Genomic DNA, 12,262 nt, shown 5'->3' on the forward strand with positions numbered 1-12,262 from the left:
CGCTCTTTGTTTACGATGAGACCTGTGGTCAAGTAAGTGGTTCAAAAACTTTGACTAAGGGAATGGGTGACCTTGGAAAAGTCTTTAAATTGCCAGATAATTGAGAAACGTGTTTTCTGGAGAGAAAAAATCCTTGGTTCCCTGAAAGAAGCTTGTGATGTGGGTGTGGCATTTTGTGAGATGTGGATGATTAATGTGTATCATTTATATTTATATAAATTTATATATATATATATATATATATTTATCAAGGAGTATTCTTAAAAAGTACCAACCTGATAAAATACCCTAAACTCTCTATACACCATTCACTCCCTTTCTCAGAGCAAGCGGTAGTATGATGACAGCTGTTCAGCACAACAGAAACACGTTTCTTTTACAGGGACAGCCATAGTCAAGGCACGGAGATCTACAGGGATTTTCCTTGAGTAGTTATACAAAATAATATTACATTTTGTGGTCTGTACAGTGTAATAAACCAGCAATAAAACAACAAAAAGAACCTATGAAAGGAGGCCGTTGCCTGAGCAGCGTGAGTCTGGGGACCATCGTGGACGGGACACATGTGGCCAGAGCAGTGGGGGGGTTTCTGCTGATGTGTGGACGGTCAGAGGGGCTCTGACACAGAGGCTGAGGCCAGCTGCCCCTGGAGACAGGACTGAAGGGGGTTCTGTTCCCACTGTGGCTCGGGGGCTCCTCTGAGTCGTGGGCCCATGGGGTCAGAAGGGTGACGCCCGGTCGTGCTTGGGCCAGTGCGTCTCCCCACCTGCCAAGTTCTCCACGAGTCGGGGCCCCCCCACCCCCACACAGACCGGGGCGGGGAGGTGGGGGCAGAGGTGGCCGGGGGCCCAGCGGTCACGAGAGCCCGCACAATGGACGGGGACTCGCTGCTCTGTGCCGGGCGGCCCTGGGACGCGGGGCGGGGTTGGGGGGCTCACAGGAGCTCGTACTGCTTCAGGTGCATCCGCTGGATGATGTCCCTGCAGTCGTTGAAGACGCGTCGGATGTTCTCTGTGTCCACGGCACACGTGAAGTGTGGGTAGCAGTAGTGCTTGCCGTCACCCGTCGCCGTGCTGATGCGCTGCGGAGACGCAGCCTGTCAGCTCCGGAGGACCGAGGGCGGGGGGCGGGGGTGTCTGTGTCAGGGCTGAGCCCCCCAGATCTCACTTTTTATGTGAGTTTGAAATCATCTCAAAATACAGAGTTTTTTCAAAAAGGGAACGTCTGAACCTGAGCAGGTCCGTTTCCACGTGACCCTTGAGCTGAGGAGAGGCCACACCCCACATCCCACTGAAAGGCAACACGCAAGCGGGGTCGGCCATCTCAGTGCCGCCCCGGGGCCTGTACCCTGCCCGTTCCTGCTGGGAAGCTGTGTGACCTGAGGTCAGAAGTCTGACCTCTCTGAGCCTCCGTGTGCTCAGCTATGAGATGAGGGAACGACACCTTCCCATCCCTCATTGTTTGGGGGAGATTAAATGAGCTCGTGAGAGACTTAAGTGCAAAGAGCAGGGTCACCCTAAGGTGGCAGGACAGCAAAGGGCAAGGAAAATGCTCACCAAGAACAGATCCCGGATGAAGAACTTAGCTCTTGTGACTTTGGGATCTTCTCCCGCATCTGGTGTCGCTGTAGAAAATCAAAGGGAATTTTATTTAAGTGACATGACACACAGATACAGCCGGATGGAGGCTGTGCACACAGAGCACGGAAGCACACGGGCCATGCAGCCAAAGACTGAAACGTGACCTTCGTCTCTCTCCTCCTCCCAGGTCATTTTGACTTCAACAGTGGTTTGTGTTTGGTGCCGGGTGAACAGCTTCTACTCAAGTCAGATGAAGCGTCTCACTGACTGGTGAGCCGGCCCCCAGTCGCCTGCACCTGGTGAACCGTCCTGCAGGGAGGGCTGCCAGCTCATCCTGAGACTTTTCCCAGGAAAAATGCTGACCACACTGGGTAAGGGGAGCGAGGGGCTGGTTCCCAGGAAAGGTCAGAGCAGGCCCGGCTGCTGCGGGGTGGGTGGCATGGGGGCTGGGGAGCTCCCAGACGGCGGCTGCTACCCGGGCCCAGGAAGCACCCTGCCAGGCTGGCTGAGGTTGGTGCAAAGACCGCGATAGGTTTCTTAGCTTCTGACTGAAGTTTCTGGGAAAGCCCCCTTCATCCTGCTTTATCCAGTTTGGGATTAAACCTTGAGGAGTGGGGTTATTTTGCCATAAGCAAATCCCTCCTTGGAGACTCTGGTGGCCCGGGAAACTCAAAACCCAAGAGCAGCCACTGGAAATGGGTCCTGACTCCTCCAGGTTTGCCAGACGGGACCTTCCCGGCTTCAGCACTGAAATTCCCATGTCCCAGGAGCCTCACAGCCTCCCGGGACGGCTGGTCACCCGATGAAGTCACCATGCTGTGGCCAAAGTCATCGCTGGGGACAGAGGCCTCAACATGGTGGTCGGCGGCGGGCGGCTCGGGACAGAGGTCACTGCTGCCCTGTCCCTGCGGGCCCGGCCAGAGTGGCTCAGACAGCGACTTCCCTGTCAGTCACTGTGCGGGGTAAGCAGGCAGGTCCAGGCGGACCGACTGACACGGGGCCCCGGGAGGCAGAGCTTCCCTGCAAACCCCGCATTCACGTCAAGCTGCCCTTCCTCCTCCTGCTCAGCGTGGACCAAGTTGAACTCTGAAAATTTTACAAATGGGACCCTAAGGACATTTTAATACTCCAGAAGCTAAGGGTGGAGCAGGAGTCAAGAAGATTGATCTAAATTAACTGTTTCCTAGATTCATCAGAACCGTAGGAATTACAGTTACAGGGCTATTGAAAGAACAATTCTTTCCCTTAATCGCAAGATACTTGTTTTGGAATCTTACCGTCTTCAGGAACAGTATAATTTGCATACTCTGGGAAATAGTCTTCAATTTTTGATTTCCCTGCCAAGACTTTTTCTGCCAGCATATCCTGTTTGTTCAAGAACAAGATGATGGAAATGGTCCGTAACCACCTGGAAAGGAGCAGGAAACACACAGGTGTGGGTCCACTGCCTGAGCAGGCACCTCTGTCGCAGGCGTTATCCATGGAGAGGACAACGTGCTGCCCTCCGGACGAGGTGCCGGGCTTGGGATTATTTGATGCCCCGGAACCTCAGCCCCCAATCCATCTGCACACAGGACTCCCTCATGAGGATAAACTCTCAGGAGGAGGATTCAGCTCCATAGGGCTGTACTGGCACCAAAGCCAAGGTTCACGTCAGGAATAAATATGCTCGGATTTGTGTGGTGTAATTTACTAGTAAAGGGTCAGAAAAGCGGGAGAAGTTAAAGCTGTCACAACAACAGAAACAGAATAGATGGTCACGCAGGGCATCTGCGGCTCTTGGGCGAGGAGCTGGGTGTTGAGGGTCTGGGTGGGGACCTGTCACTTTGCTGACAAGTCGAGGGAGGGGCTCAGGGGTCATCGAGTCATGAGCGGATGTTTTAAATGGGCGCTTTCTGCATTTTAAAAACCAAACAAAACCAAATTTGAACCGTATATAACAGGCTTCCAAAATAGAGATCTGGATTTTCCTGACAAAGTCCCATCAGCTTCACACCCCCATCTTAAGTAAGTCTCTACAGTAAATGGACTGAAAGAGGCTTCTTATGGTTTTAGAAGATTTATCACAAGGAAGGACTGCATCGGAGAACAAAGATGAAAGCAAGCTGAGAGGCATTTTTAAACCCAGCGGGAGACCGAGTTTACTGTCTTGTCACCTGTTGTTCCAGATGCTCTCGAAAAGGTCCAGGGACTCCCGCAGGCGGTTGGTATTGTTATCTTCCCGGATCACCATGTTGTAGCTGCTGCAGGCGGCCACGTAGATGATGGCGGTGACGTCTGGGTGGGAGGAGTGGGGGAGGCACCTTGGTTATTTAGAGCAGTTACGGCCACCCATGTCCGGGGAGAGCTCCCTTGTGATCGCAGGATTGACCCGGGGCCCCCAAACTAGCAGAGACAGTGTGACCCCAGGATGCTTAACTTCTGTATTCATGGGACTCATGGTTAAGGCACTTGATAGGTGAGTGGATTGAAAGCTACTGAAACACAGCAGCAGGAGGGAGTGTGGGTTTGTCCCCATTTTCTTGAGAGAGGGAGAAATCACCGTTGAAGCACTGGATCCATTTTCTTCTCTCGTCCCTCTGGCCTCCGACGTCAAACATGCTGGGGGAGAACACGGGTTGGGGGGTGCCGTTAGCCGGGGGCGGGAGGACATCCGTCCTTTGCTCTCCCCCTCCACCTGGCCCGTGGCTCTGCTCCCCAGGTGACCTCGCAGACGGGCCCAGCGGGGCCGCCCCAGTCTGGCCCAGATGAGTGTCCACACCCCGGTATTTCTCTGAGCCTGGCCCTTAGCCCTGTGATCAGTGGCCGCTTGGCCCTCTCTCCCCCTGGGCAGCCCGTTGCCTGCGTCCTCCTCCTCTGCACCTGCCTGAGGCCACCGGGCTCGAGTGCCTCCCTTCCCTGCACTGACACCTGCGCTTGCGGGCGCACACGCAGGTTTGCAGCACTGCAGGCCCGGGATCGCCCGATGTCCAGGCCGCTTCCCTGACCCCCGGCCTGGGGGCCCCGCGGGAGGGTCCTGCCCACATGCTTACTGGAAGTTGACTTTGTCCACTTGGAATCGTGTCTCGAAAATCCCTGACGTCAGAACTCTGCACCTGAGGAGGTCCTGGGGGCAGAGAAGAGAGAAGCAAACAAGTGACCCCTGTCCTCAGGAGGAGAGCCCGGGGCAGCCATAGGCTGCGAGTGTCCCAAACAGCAATTCCCTCCATCGGAAAAGAAACAGGACTTAAAAACTGAGACAAATGCTCTCGGTCTCACTCCCCAGAGAAAGTCACAGTTAATGTACTGGTTTGGTCTTGGAGACTTGATGGCTCTGCTTTTTTTTCCTTCAGGAGCTTCCTGTAATCACTCCTGAGTGTTCCCTACTGACACCATTTCCCCAACAGCCCGCCAGTGTCTGGGGAGAGGCGCCCGTCCCACCAGCTGCCGCTCCAGGTCAGACTCACTCTCTCTCCTCTCACAGTTCTAGTCTCGAAGGTAAAAGATGATGTGTTCCCAAGGGGATGAGAAAGCCGTACAGTTTCACAAGGCTGACACCTCTTTTGGCCTGTCAGGTATCAGGGTTTCTTTCCTGGTTACCAGATCCATTAGGATGTAAATCGGCCACCACAGTGACTCTGGAAGTGGAGGGTGGTGGCCCCTCTGAGCCCGATGAGAAGTGTGAGGACAGACTCGAGGGGCAGGCTCAAGGCCAGGGTAACTGAGCTCCCAGGGTCGGCCTCGTAGAGGGATGGACTCCAGGGGACGACCAGGAGCTCAGACCTCGGGGGGTGGGGGGCGCAGGGAGCCTCCCGGAGGGGCACGGCTGGGCCCCGAGGGTACAGAGACCCTCCAGTGTCCCCCTGTTCGGGCGGTGGTCGCGGCCCAACCCCACCTACCTGGTCCGTGGGCGTGTAGTCCACCAGGCTGACGCTGTCAATTCTCTCCAGGAAGCTGAAAAGAAAGCCAGACGTGCTTGGGGCCGCTCTGGGGCTGCCTCTGGGCTGAGGGGCAGGTGTGCAGGGCCCGCATGAGCCCAGGGGGACGGGGCAGCCACGGGCCAGCAGGTTCCCGCGTTCTTCCTGGACACGTGTCTCCCCGGCAGGTCAGTGTCCTGAGGGTCCTGATCCGTCGTGGTGGGGGAGCGGGGGTCCAGGCCTCTGCCCTCCCCTGACAGGTTTTACATGTATTTGTCTTTCTGTTTATCGTCTGTCTCTCCCTCCAAATGTGGGACCCACAGGGCAGATCTGGCTTGTTGGCTGGGTTTCCCCAGCGCCTGTGGGGCAGCCCAGCCCCTGCGTATTTGTGGGATGAAGTGAGCAGGGGGCTGAGGCCCAGCCTGCAACTGACACAGGAAGACACAGCGCTGGTTAACCAGTGAGCAAAGGACCACTTCCCGAGGGGTGGGGACAGCAGAGCGTGTGAGGAGCGGGCGGGGCTCTGAGTGCCCCGGGCTCTCCTGGTGGGGGGGTCCCTGTGGCTGAGGTGGGGCTCTGGCCCTGGGGAGCGTGGATGTGACCTGGATCAGGGGGACTCGGCCGGAGTCCCTGCCTGGACAGCTCGGGGTCCACTGTTCCGTATCTGGAGTAAAGTCATGATGGGCCTTCCTCCCAGCCTGTGTGCCGTGAGCTTCTGCACAGTGAGGGGGGAGCACCTCCCCACCTCCGCACAGCCCCCCTCCCCAGCCAGCACTGCAGGCCCTTGAGCTGCTCACAGGAGGAGGGGGGAGTGCAGAAGACCCTGGAGGAGCCACAGGAGGGGACCCCTGAGAGCTGAGTCTGGTTTGAAAACCACAGTGCCGTCTGGCCCAGTCCTTGCCGGCCTTGCATTTGGTGGAGTGGAGGGCACCTCAAAGTCCACCCCGACTGTCTAGCAGGAAAGGAAAGGGGCAAGAAGACTTGAGTCTGTGATGAAGTGGGAGGGGTGTCTGCCGAGGTGGGGAGGGGCTCTGGACTATAGCCCAGAAACCTGGGGGCTCCGGTGGGGAGATGAGCCGCCCCCCTTCCTCGTGTATGGATGTAATAATTTGAAGCAGAAGTGGTCTGTCCTCTCGGCAGGGACATCTAATATGAGAAGGTGATACAGACACTGATCATCTCCCATCGAAAGGGCTGGAAGGAACTGAAAATCAAACCAAATATGAAGCCTTCAGCTCTGGTTAGAGGGTAGGAGGCGCCCGATTTCAAACAGGATGCAGACAGGGTGGAGGGGGTGGGTGAATCTATTCAGATGGTAATAACGGGTATAAGTAGAAACAATGAAGTGTGGTTAACAAAAAAGACATCAGAAGTTGTTGAAAGATCAGAGACCGCCTTCCCAAGGACGCGGTGGGAGTACCTTCCTGACCACTTCCTGACCGCGACAAAGGAAAGATATACCATCTGTCCCCACCCCTGAGCCCGGGGTGGGTGTCCAGGGTTCCTTCCAGCTCTGGTACTTAACCACCTGAGACCTGACCGGCATCAGTGAACATTTCCCAGAGCATCTTCTGAATTGTTACTGATGGTGAATAGTCCTCTGAGTTCATGGATTTCAAGTTTGTGCAATGGAAGTAAAATGTGAAAATTCCCCAGATGTGAATGTTTCCCCGGACATTTGAGAGCCTTTCTAAGGAGTAAAGACTAGCAGTTGATTTCTGCCAGACTTTTGACTTAATCTTTGGTTCAATTGGTGTATTTCCCGCATGTTGTAGTAGGACTTCTTCAAAACGGGGCTCTTAAGATAATATATAGAGAGAGGAGTTTTAAAAGGATTTTCCAAATCATGCACAGAATTTTGTATGACCAAAATTTAAAAGGTTGTCTCCCTAAATACGCCACTGCCTGTTATGCCGAAAAATTAACAAGATCTAAGAATTCCACTTGTAGACCATTCACTTCCACTAGATAAAGAGTCACAGGACAATAACAAAATACAATTATAGAAAGTCGCCCCCCGGACTTCCCCGGTTGTCCAGTGGTTAAGACTCCATGCTCCCAATGCAGGGGCCTGGGTTCGATCCCTGGTTGGGGAACTAGAGCCCACATGCCGCAACTAAGACCCGGTGCAGCCAAATAAATAAGTAAATAAATATTAAAAAGAAATGTCACCCCCCCCACCCCCACCCTTATGGTCACTTTAAGAAAAGCAGTTAAAAAGCAATTTACTTTGATTTCTCTTCACTGTTTCCTGCTACAGCTGAGGATATTTGTGTTTACAGAAGTGATTTTATTTTGGCCACTGGGATCCCCCTCTGCTCGACATTGGCACGAAACAGCAATTCACTGTTCATTTCTCCTCTGTCTGCCACCCCAGTAACTCAAAACTGCAGGGTTCTTGTGGGCCGGGGGCAGGAGTTGAGGGGGGATGGTGAAAAGATGAAGCTATCCTGTTAAATGCCTTTGAACAACTGGATCTCAGGAAAAGCACCAACGACCTTTAATTAAAATGTACTTAAAATGATTTCTTCTATGAAAAATGCAGCAAGTCAGAGCTGTGTCAAGCCAAGTGTCAACTACAAATTGGCATTTTCCATTGGCATTTGCCATCTACCTCTACAAGGATTAACTCTTGTGCTGCTGCAGCTGCTGACTTTCCACACCCCCTGAAAGGAGTTCAGGTAGAGAGCTAAAATGAGGCACTCTGTGCTCTGGGAAAAACTGGCAGAACAGGTCTTCAGAGAGTTAGATGTTTTCAGAAGCCAATTTTATGAGCCCAATTCTTGTATCTGTTCATATCTAGAAAAGCACTAAAATCCTTCATGGGGACAACTGCTCCTCGTGACTAGCAGAAACCTTCTGCAAAATAGTATGTGCTCAGTTGCATGTATTCCCCCTTCACCAAAATCACATCTATATTGACCTCCCCCTCTGCCTCTTTGGAGCAGTTTCTCAGAGCTATCTGGGATGCTGTCTCCCGGGCTGTAGTCCTCATTTTGCCCCAAATAAAACAACTCGCAACTCTCATGTTGTGCATTTTTTTATATCGACACAAGTAAAACCCTTTTCTCAGTGTCTTACCGAAATTCACTTCATGACGCTTATTTACTTGATGTAAAAAATACTGGAGGAAAATGTTAGCAGAAGTGACAGAGCACCGGCCTGATCTAACGTGCAGCAGGGCTGAGATCCAGGCCACGTCAGAGGTGGTCCTCAGACCAGAGCCCGGGCATCGGGATTGCGGCTGAGCCAGAGCCTGGGTGGATGAGTGACCCACGTGCCCTTGGATGTCTGAGAAGCATCATGCCTTTTCCTCCCCTGCCCTGGCCTGTCCTCTCCCGTCACCTGGATGGCATACCCAATGACTCACATCCTGTTCTCGCCCTCAGAGTGAAGTCCACGCTGAATCTGGCCTCCGAGCCCTTCGCGATGCGTCCCATCTCTTCTTTGTTCTTCTTGGTGTCAAACCGTCCACTCCAGTCAAATCTCCACATAGGTTTTGGCTTTTCAGACCTTTGTGTAATCCCCACTTTTTTTTCTTTGAAGCCTCAGATTGAACCCAACCTCTTCTAAGAAGCCAATTCTATGGAACAGAATTGAGAGCCCAGAAACAAACCCACACACATATGGACAACTGATTTATGACAAAGGAGCAAAGAACATATAGTGGAGAAAGGATGGTCTCTTCCATAACTGGTGTTGGGAAAGCTGGACAGCTACATGGAAAATAATCACACTGGACCACTACCTCACACCCTACATAAAAATCAAACTCAAAATGGATTAAAAACTTGAATGCAAGACCTGAAACCATAGAATTCCTAGAAGAAAACATAGGCAGTATGCTCCTTGACATTGGTCCTAGCGGTATCTTTCTAGATATGTCTCCTCAGGCAAGGGAAACAAAAGCAAAAATAAACAAATGGGACTGCATCAAGCTAAAAAGACTCTGCATAGCAAAGGAAACCAGCAACAAAACAAGAAGACAACCTACCAAATGGGAGAAGGTACTTGTAAATCATATGTCTGATAAGGGGTTAATATCCACACTATATAAAGAACTCACATGACTCAATAACAAAAAAACAAACAACATGATTTAAAAATGGGCAGAAGTGCTGAAGAGACATTTTTCCAAAGAAGACGCACAGGTGGCCAACAGGCACATGAAAAGATGCTCACCACTGCTAACCATCAGAGAAATGCAAACAAAAACCACAATGACATATCACCTCACACCTGTTAGGATGGCTGTTACCAAAGGCAAGAAATAACAAGTTTTGGCGAGGATGTGGAGAAAAGGGAGCCCTTATACACTGTTGATGGGAATGTAAATTGGTGCAGCCACTGTGGAAAACAGTATGGATACTCCTCAAAAAATTAAAAATAGAACAACCACTTATGAACCCGCAATTCCACTCCTGGGTATTCATCCAAAGAAAATAAAAACACTAATTCCAGAAAATATCTGCACCCCAGTGTTCATAGCAGCATTACTTACGATAGCCGAGATATGAAAACAACCTTAAGTGTCCATCAACAGATGAATGGATAAAGAAGATATGATATATATATATATACACATACACACACACATACAAAGGAATATTATTCAACCACAAAAAGAAGGAAATCTTGCCATTTGTGACAACACAGATGGACCTTGAGGGTATTATGCTAAGTGAAGTAAGGCAGATGGTGAAAGAAAATACAGTATGATTTCACTCATGCATGGACTATAAAAAAGCAATCAAACAAAACCCCAAAATAAATGAACAAGCCAAACCAAATAAAAACAAACACGTAGATACAGAGAACAGAGTAGTGGTTACCAGAGGGGGAGAGGCAGGGGGAGGGGGAAATGGGTGAAGGGGATCGACTGTGAGGCGATGGCTGGAAATGAAATTTTTGGTGGCAAGCTTGCTGTAGTGTGCACAGAAGTAGAATGTTGTAAACATGAAACTTATGTGTCATAAGCCAGTGCTGCTTCAAAAAACAAAAAAAGAAAAAAGAAACCAGTTTTAGGACACTATAATCCCATCCTCCTCCATGTAGTTTGTTTCATGATTTGATTAGCTCGGAACACACCTTACATCGTGATTTCCCCCCTTGTATAAGTTGAGGTATAAAACACACGGTGCGTAAAGAGCACTGACATTACTCATCTTGATGACTCTGTCGCACCTGTGTACACTGGTGTATTTTCCTCTTTTTGCTTGTGCCTTATCTACCTAACTCCACTGAGGACCGTTTAAGGCAGAAGCATGTCTTTATTTCTAGAAAGAAGCCCCAGACAGCCAGCATCTGACACACCTCAGTCTAAATCTTTTACTGTATTCAGTTGTTCTCAACAAACACTGCTGAACTGTTTGTCCTGACACCGTTCAGGAGGGATGGAGGATGTACAAACCCTGAAGAGCAGGAGCAAATATCTCCATCTGGAGAAACACGACGGAGGAGGAGGACAGGGTGGTCCTGAGGGTACATCCGGGCTCTGCTGAGGCCCCCGCACCCACTGTGATGCTGTCACCGGGGAGCTCTGGGCATGGTCACGAGTGACAGCACCCAAGGGAGATCTGCATTCACACCTACTGAGCTGGGTATACCACCTGATGCCCAGGAACCATGACTGAGATGCACTGGTCCTGCCCCACATGGAACCTACTGTCTGGTTGTAGGAAGACAAACCTCGGTACACCAGGCAGGCACTGTCTCATTCCAACCAGTTGATTAAAAGAAAAAAAAAAGAGATGGGGGCCTGCTCATCAGTTTGTTCAATGACCACAGGCTTGCAGCTTTTTGCCAACAGCACCTGAGGTCCTGAGCTTTGGATTTTGGCTACGGAAACGCCTCCAAGAGGGTGTCATGCCTGTTGCAGAGGAGGAAATCTAGAATATGAGGTGCCTCACTTCTGCTCAATGAGGTGAGGTTGTCTGGCTGACCCTGAGACCACGTTCAGTGAATAAGGTTGTCAGATGGGTGCTTACTTTAGGTGGCACCTTTCCAAATCGAAGACAGCAGGGTGGGCACACGGCACCCTCATCTGAAAGGCACACACACATTAAGGCTCCTTCAGGAAGAAGAAACTGTAGTAAGAAAGGTCTCCAATAGTGCAGTTATCATCTGAACTGAAATAAACTAAATAGTTCCTAAAGTAAACTTAAAAGTTTATTCTAAATCCATTTGGAAACTGAATTTGAAGGCAGAAAAATACAAAGGAGAAATAAGAGCAAAAATTATACTAGTAGTTGCATGGAAGATGAACCATTTCCTTGGTATGTTTGAGCTGGATCCTTTTGGAAATTCTCTCTTTAGCCTAGGCAAGTTTCAGTATGAGGAAGAACCTTGTTGCCATGAAGAAACTATTACAGTAAAGAAATAGCAACTTGGGCTTCTAGAAATATGCATGCAAACAGAAATTCAGGTGCTAAAGGTGAGTCTGGAAAAATACTATGCTTTCTGAACCAAATCAACCTCTGAGTTCTTTTTCCTTAAATAGCTTTGTAAACAGGATGTACACTCAGTATGCAATAACATGCAGTTTAAAGTGATTTATTTGACAAACTTCTGTGGTTCATATTCCAGCATTTCATCAACTGCAAAACTGAGGAAATAATTCATGGGCCTGGTATGCTTTTGAAAATATTTATGTTTCATAAAAATGTACATTCATGTAGTTTGAAATGAACATATTTTAAGAAAGTTCAAGCATATATAAGCATTGTTTAATCTCACAAAATATATTAGTTTTGTTGGGAATTATCTGCACTATAAAAGGGTCCTCAA

General features: G+C 50.2%; 1 protein-coding gene across 2 annotated transcripts in view; it reads right to left on the reverse strand.

Annotated features, from left to right (window-relative positions):
- Nucleotides 1–293: 293 nt before the first annotated feature.
- GNAL (G protein subunit alpha L) overlaps nucleotides 294–12,262 on the reverse strand; it is an 89,680-nt gene continuing 77,711 nt past the window's right edge. For both annotated transcript variants that reach the window (XM_059895511.1, XM_059895512.1), the window contains exons 6-12: nucleotides 5,459–5,513; nucleotides 4,613–4,686; nucleotides 4,123–4,181; nucleotides 3,737–3,857; nucleotides 2,858–2,988; nucleotides 1,557–1,624; nucleotides 294–1,081 (exon numbers count right to left, since the gene is read on the reverse strand). In XM_059895511.1, coding sequence (XP_059751494.1) covers nucleotides 935–1,081; nucleotides 1,557–1,624; nucleotides 2,858–2,988; nucleotides 3,737–3,857; nucleotides 4,123–4,181; nucleotides 4,613–4,686; nucleotides 5,459–5,513 — 655 coding nt within the window. In that variant the 3' untranslated portion in view covers nucleotides 294–934. The remainder of the gene's footprint in view (nucleotides 1,082–1,556; nucleotides 1,625–2,857; nucleotides 2,989–3,736; nucleotides 3,858–4,122; nucleotides 4,182–4,612; nucleotides 4,687–5,458; nucleotides 5,514–12,262) is intronic.

This window comes from Balaenoptera ricei, chromosome 14 (assembly GCF_028023285.1).
Source record: "Balaenoptera ricei isolate mBalRic1 chromosome 14, mBalRic1.hap2, whole genome shotgun sequence".
Taxonomy (NCBI): Eukaryota; Metazoa; Chordata; class Mammalia; order Artiodactyla; family Balaenopteridae; genus Balaenoptera; species Balaenoptera ricei.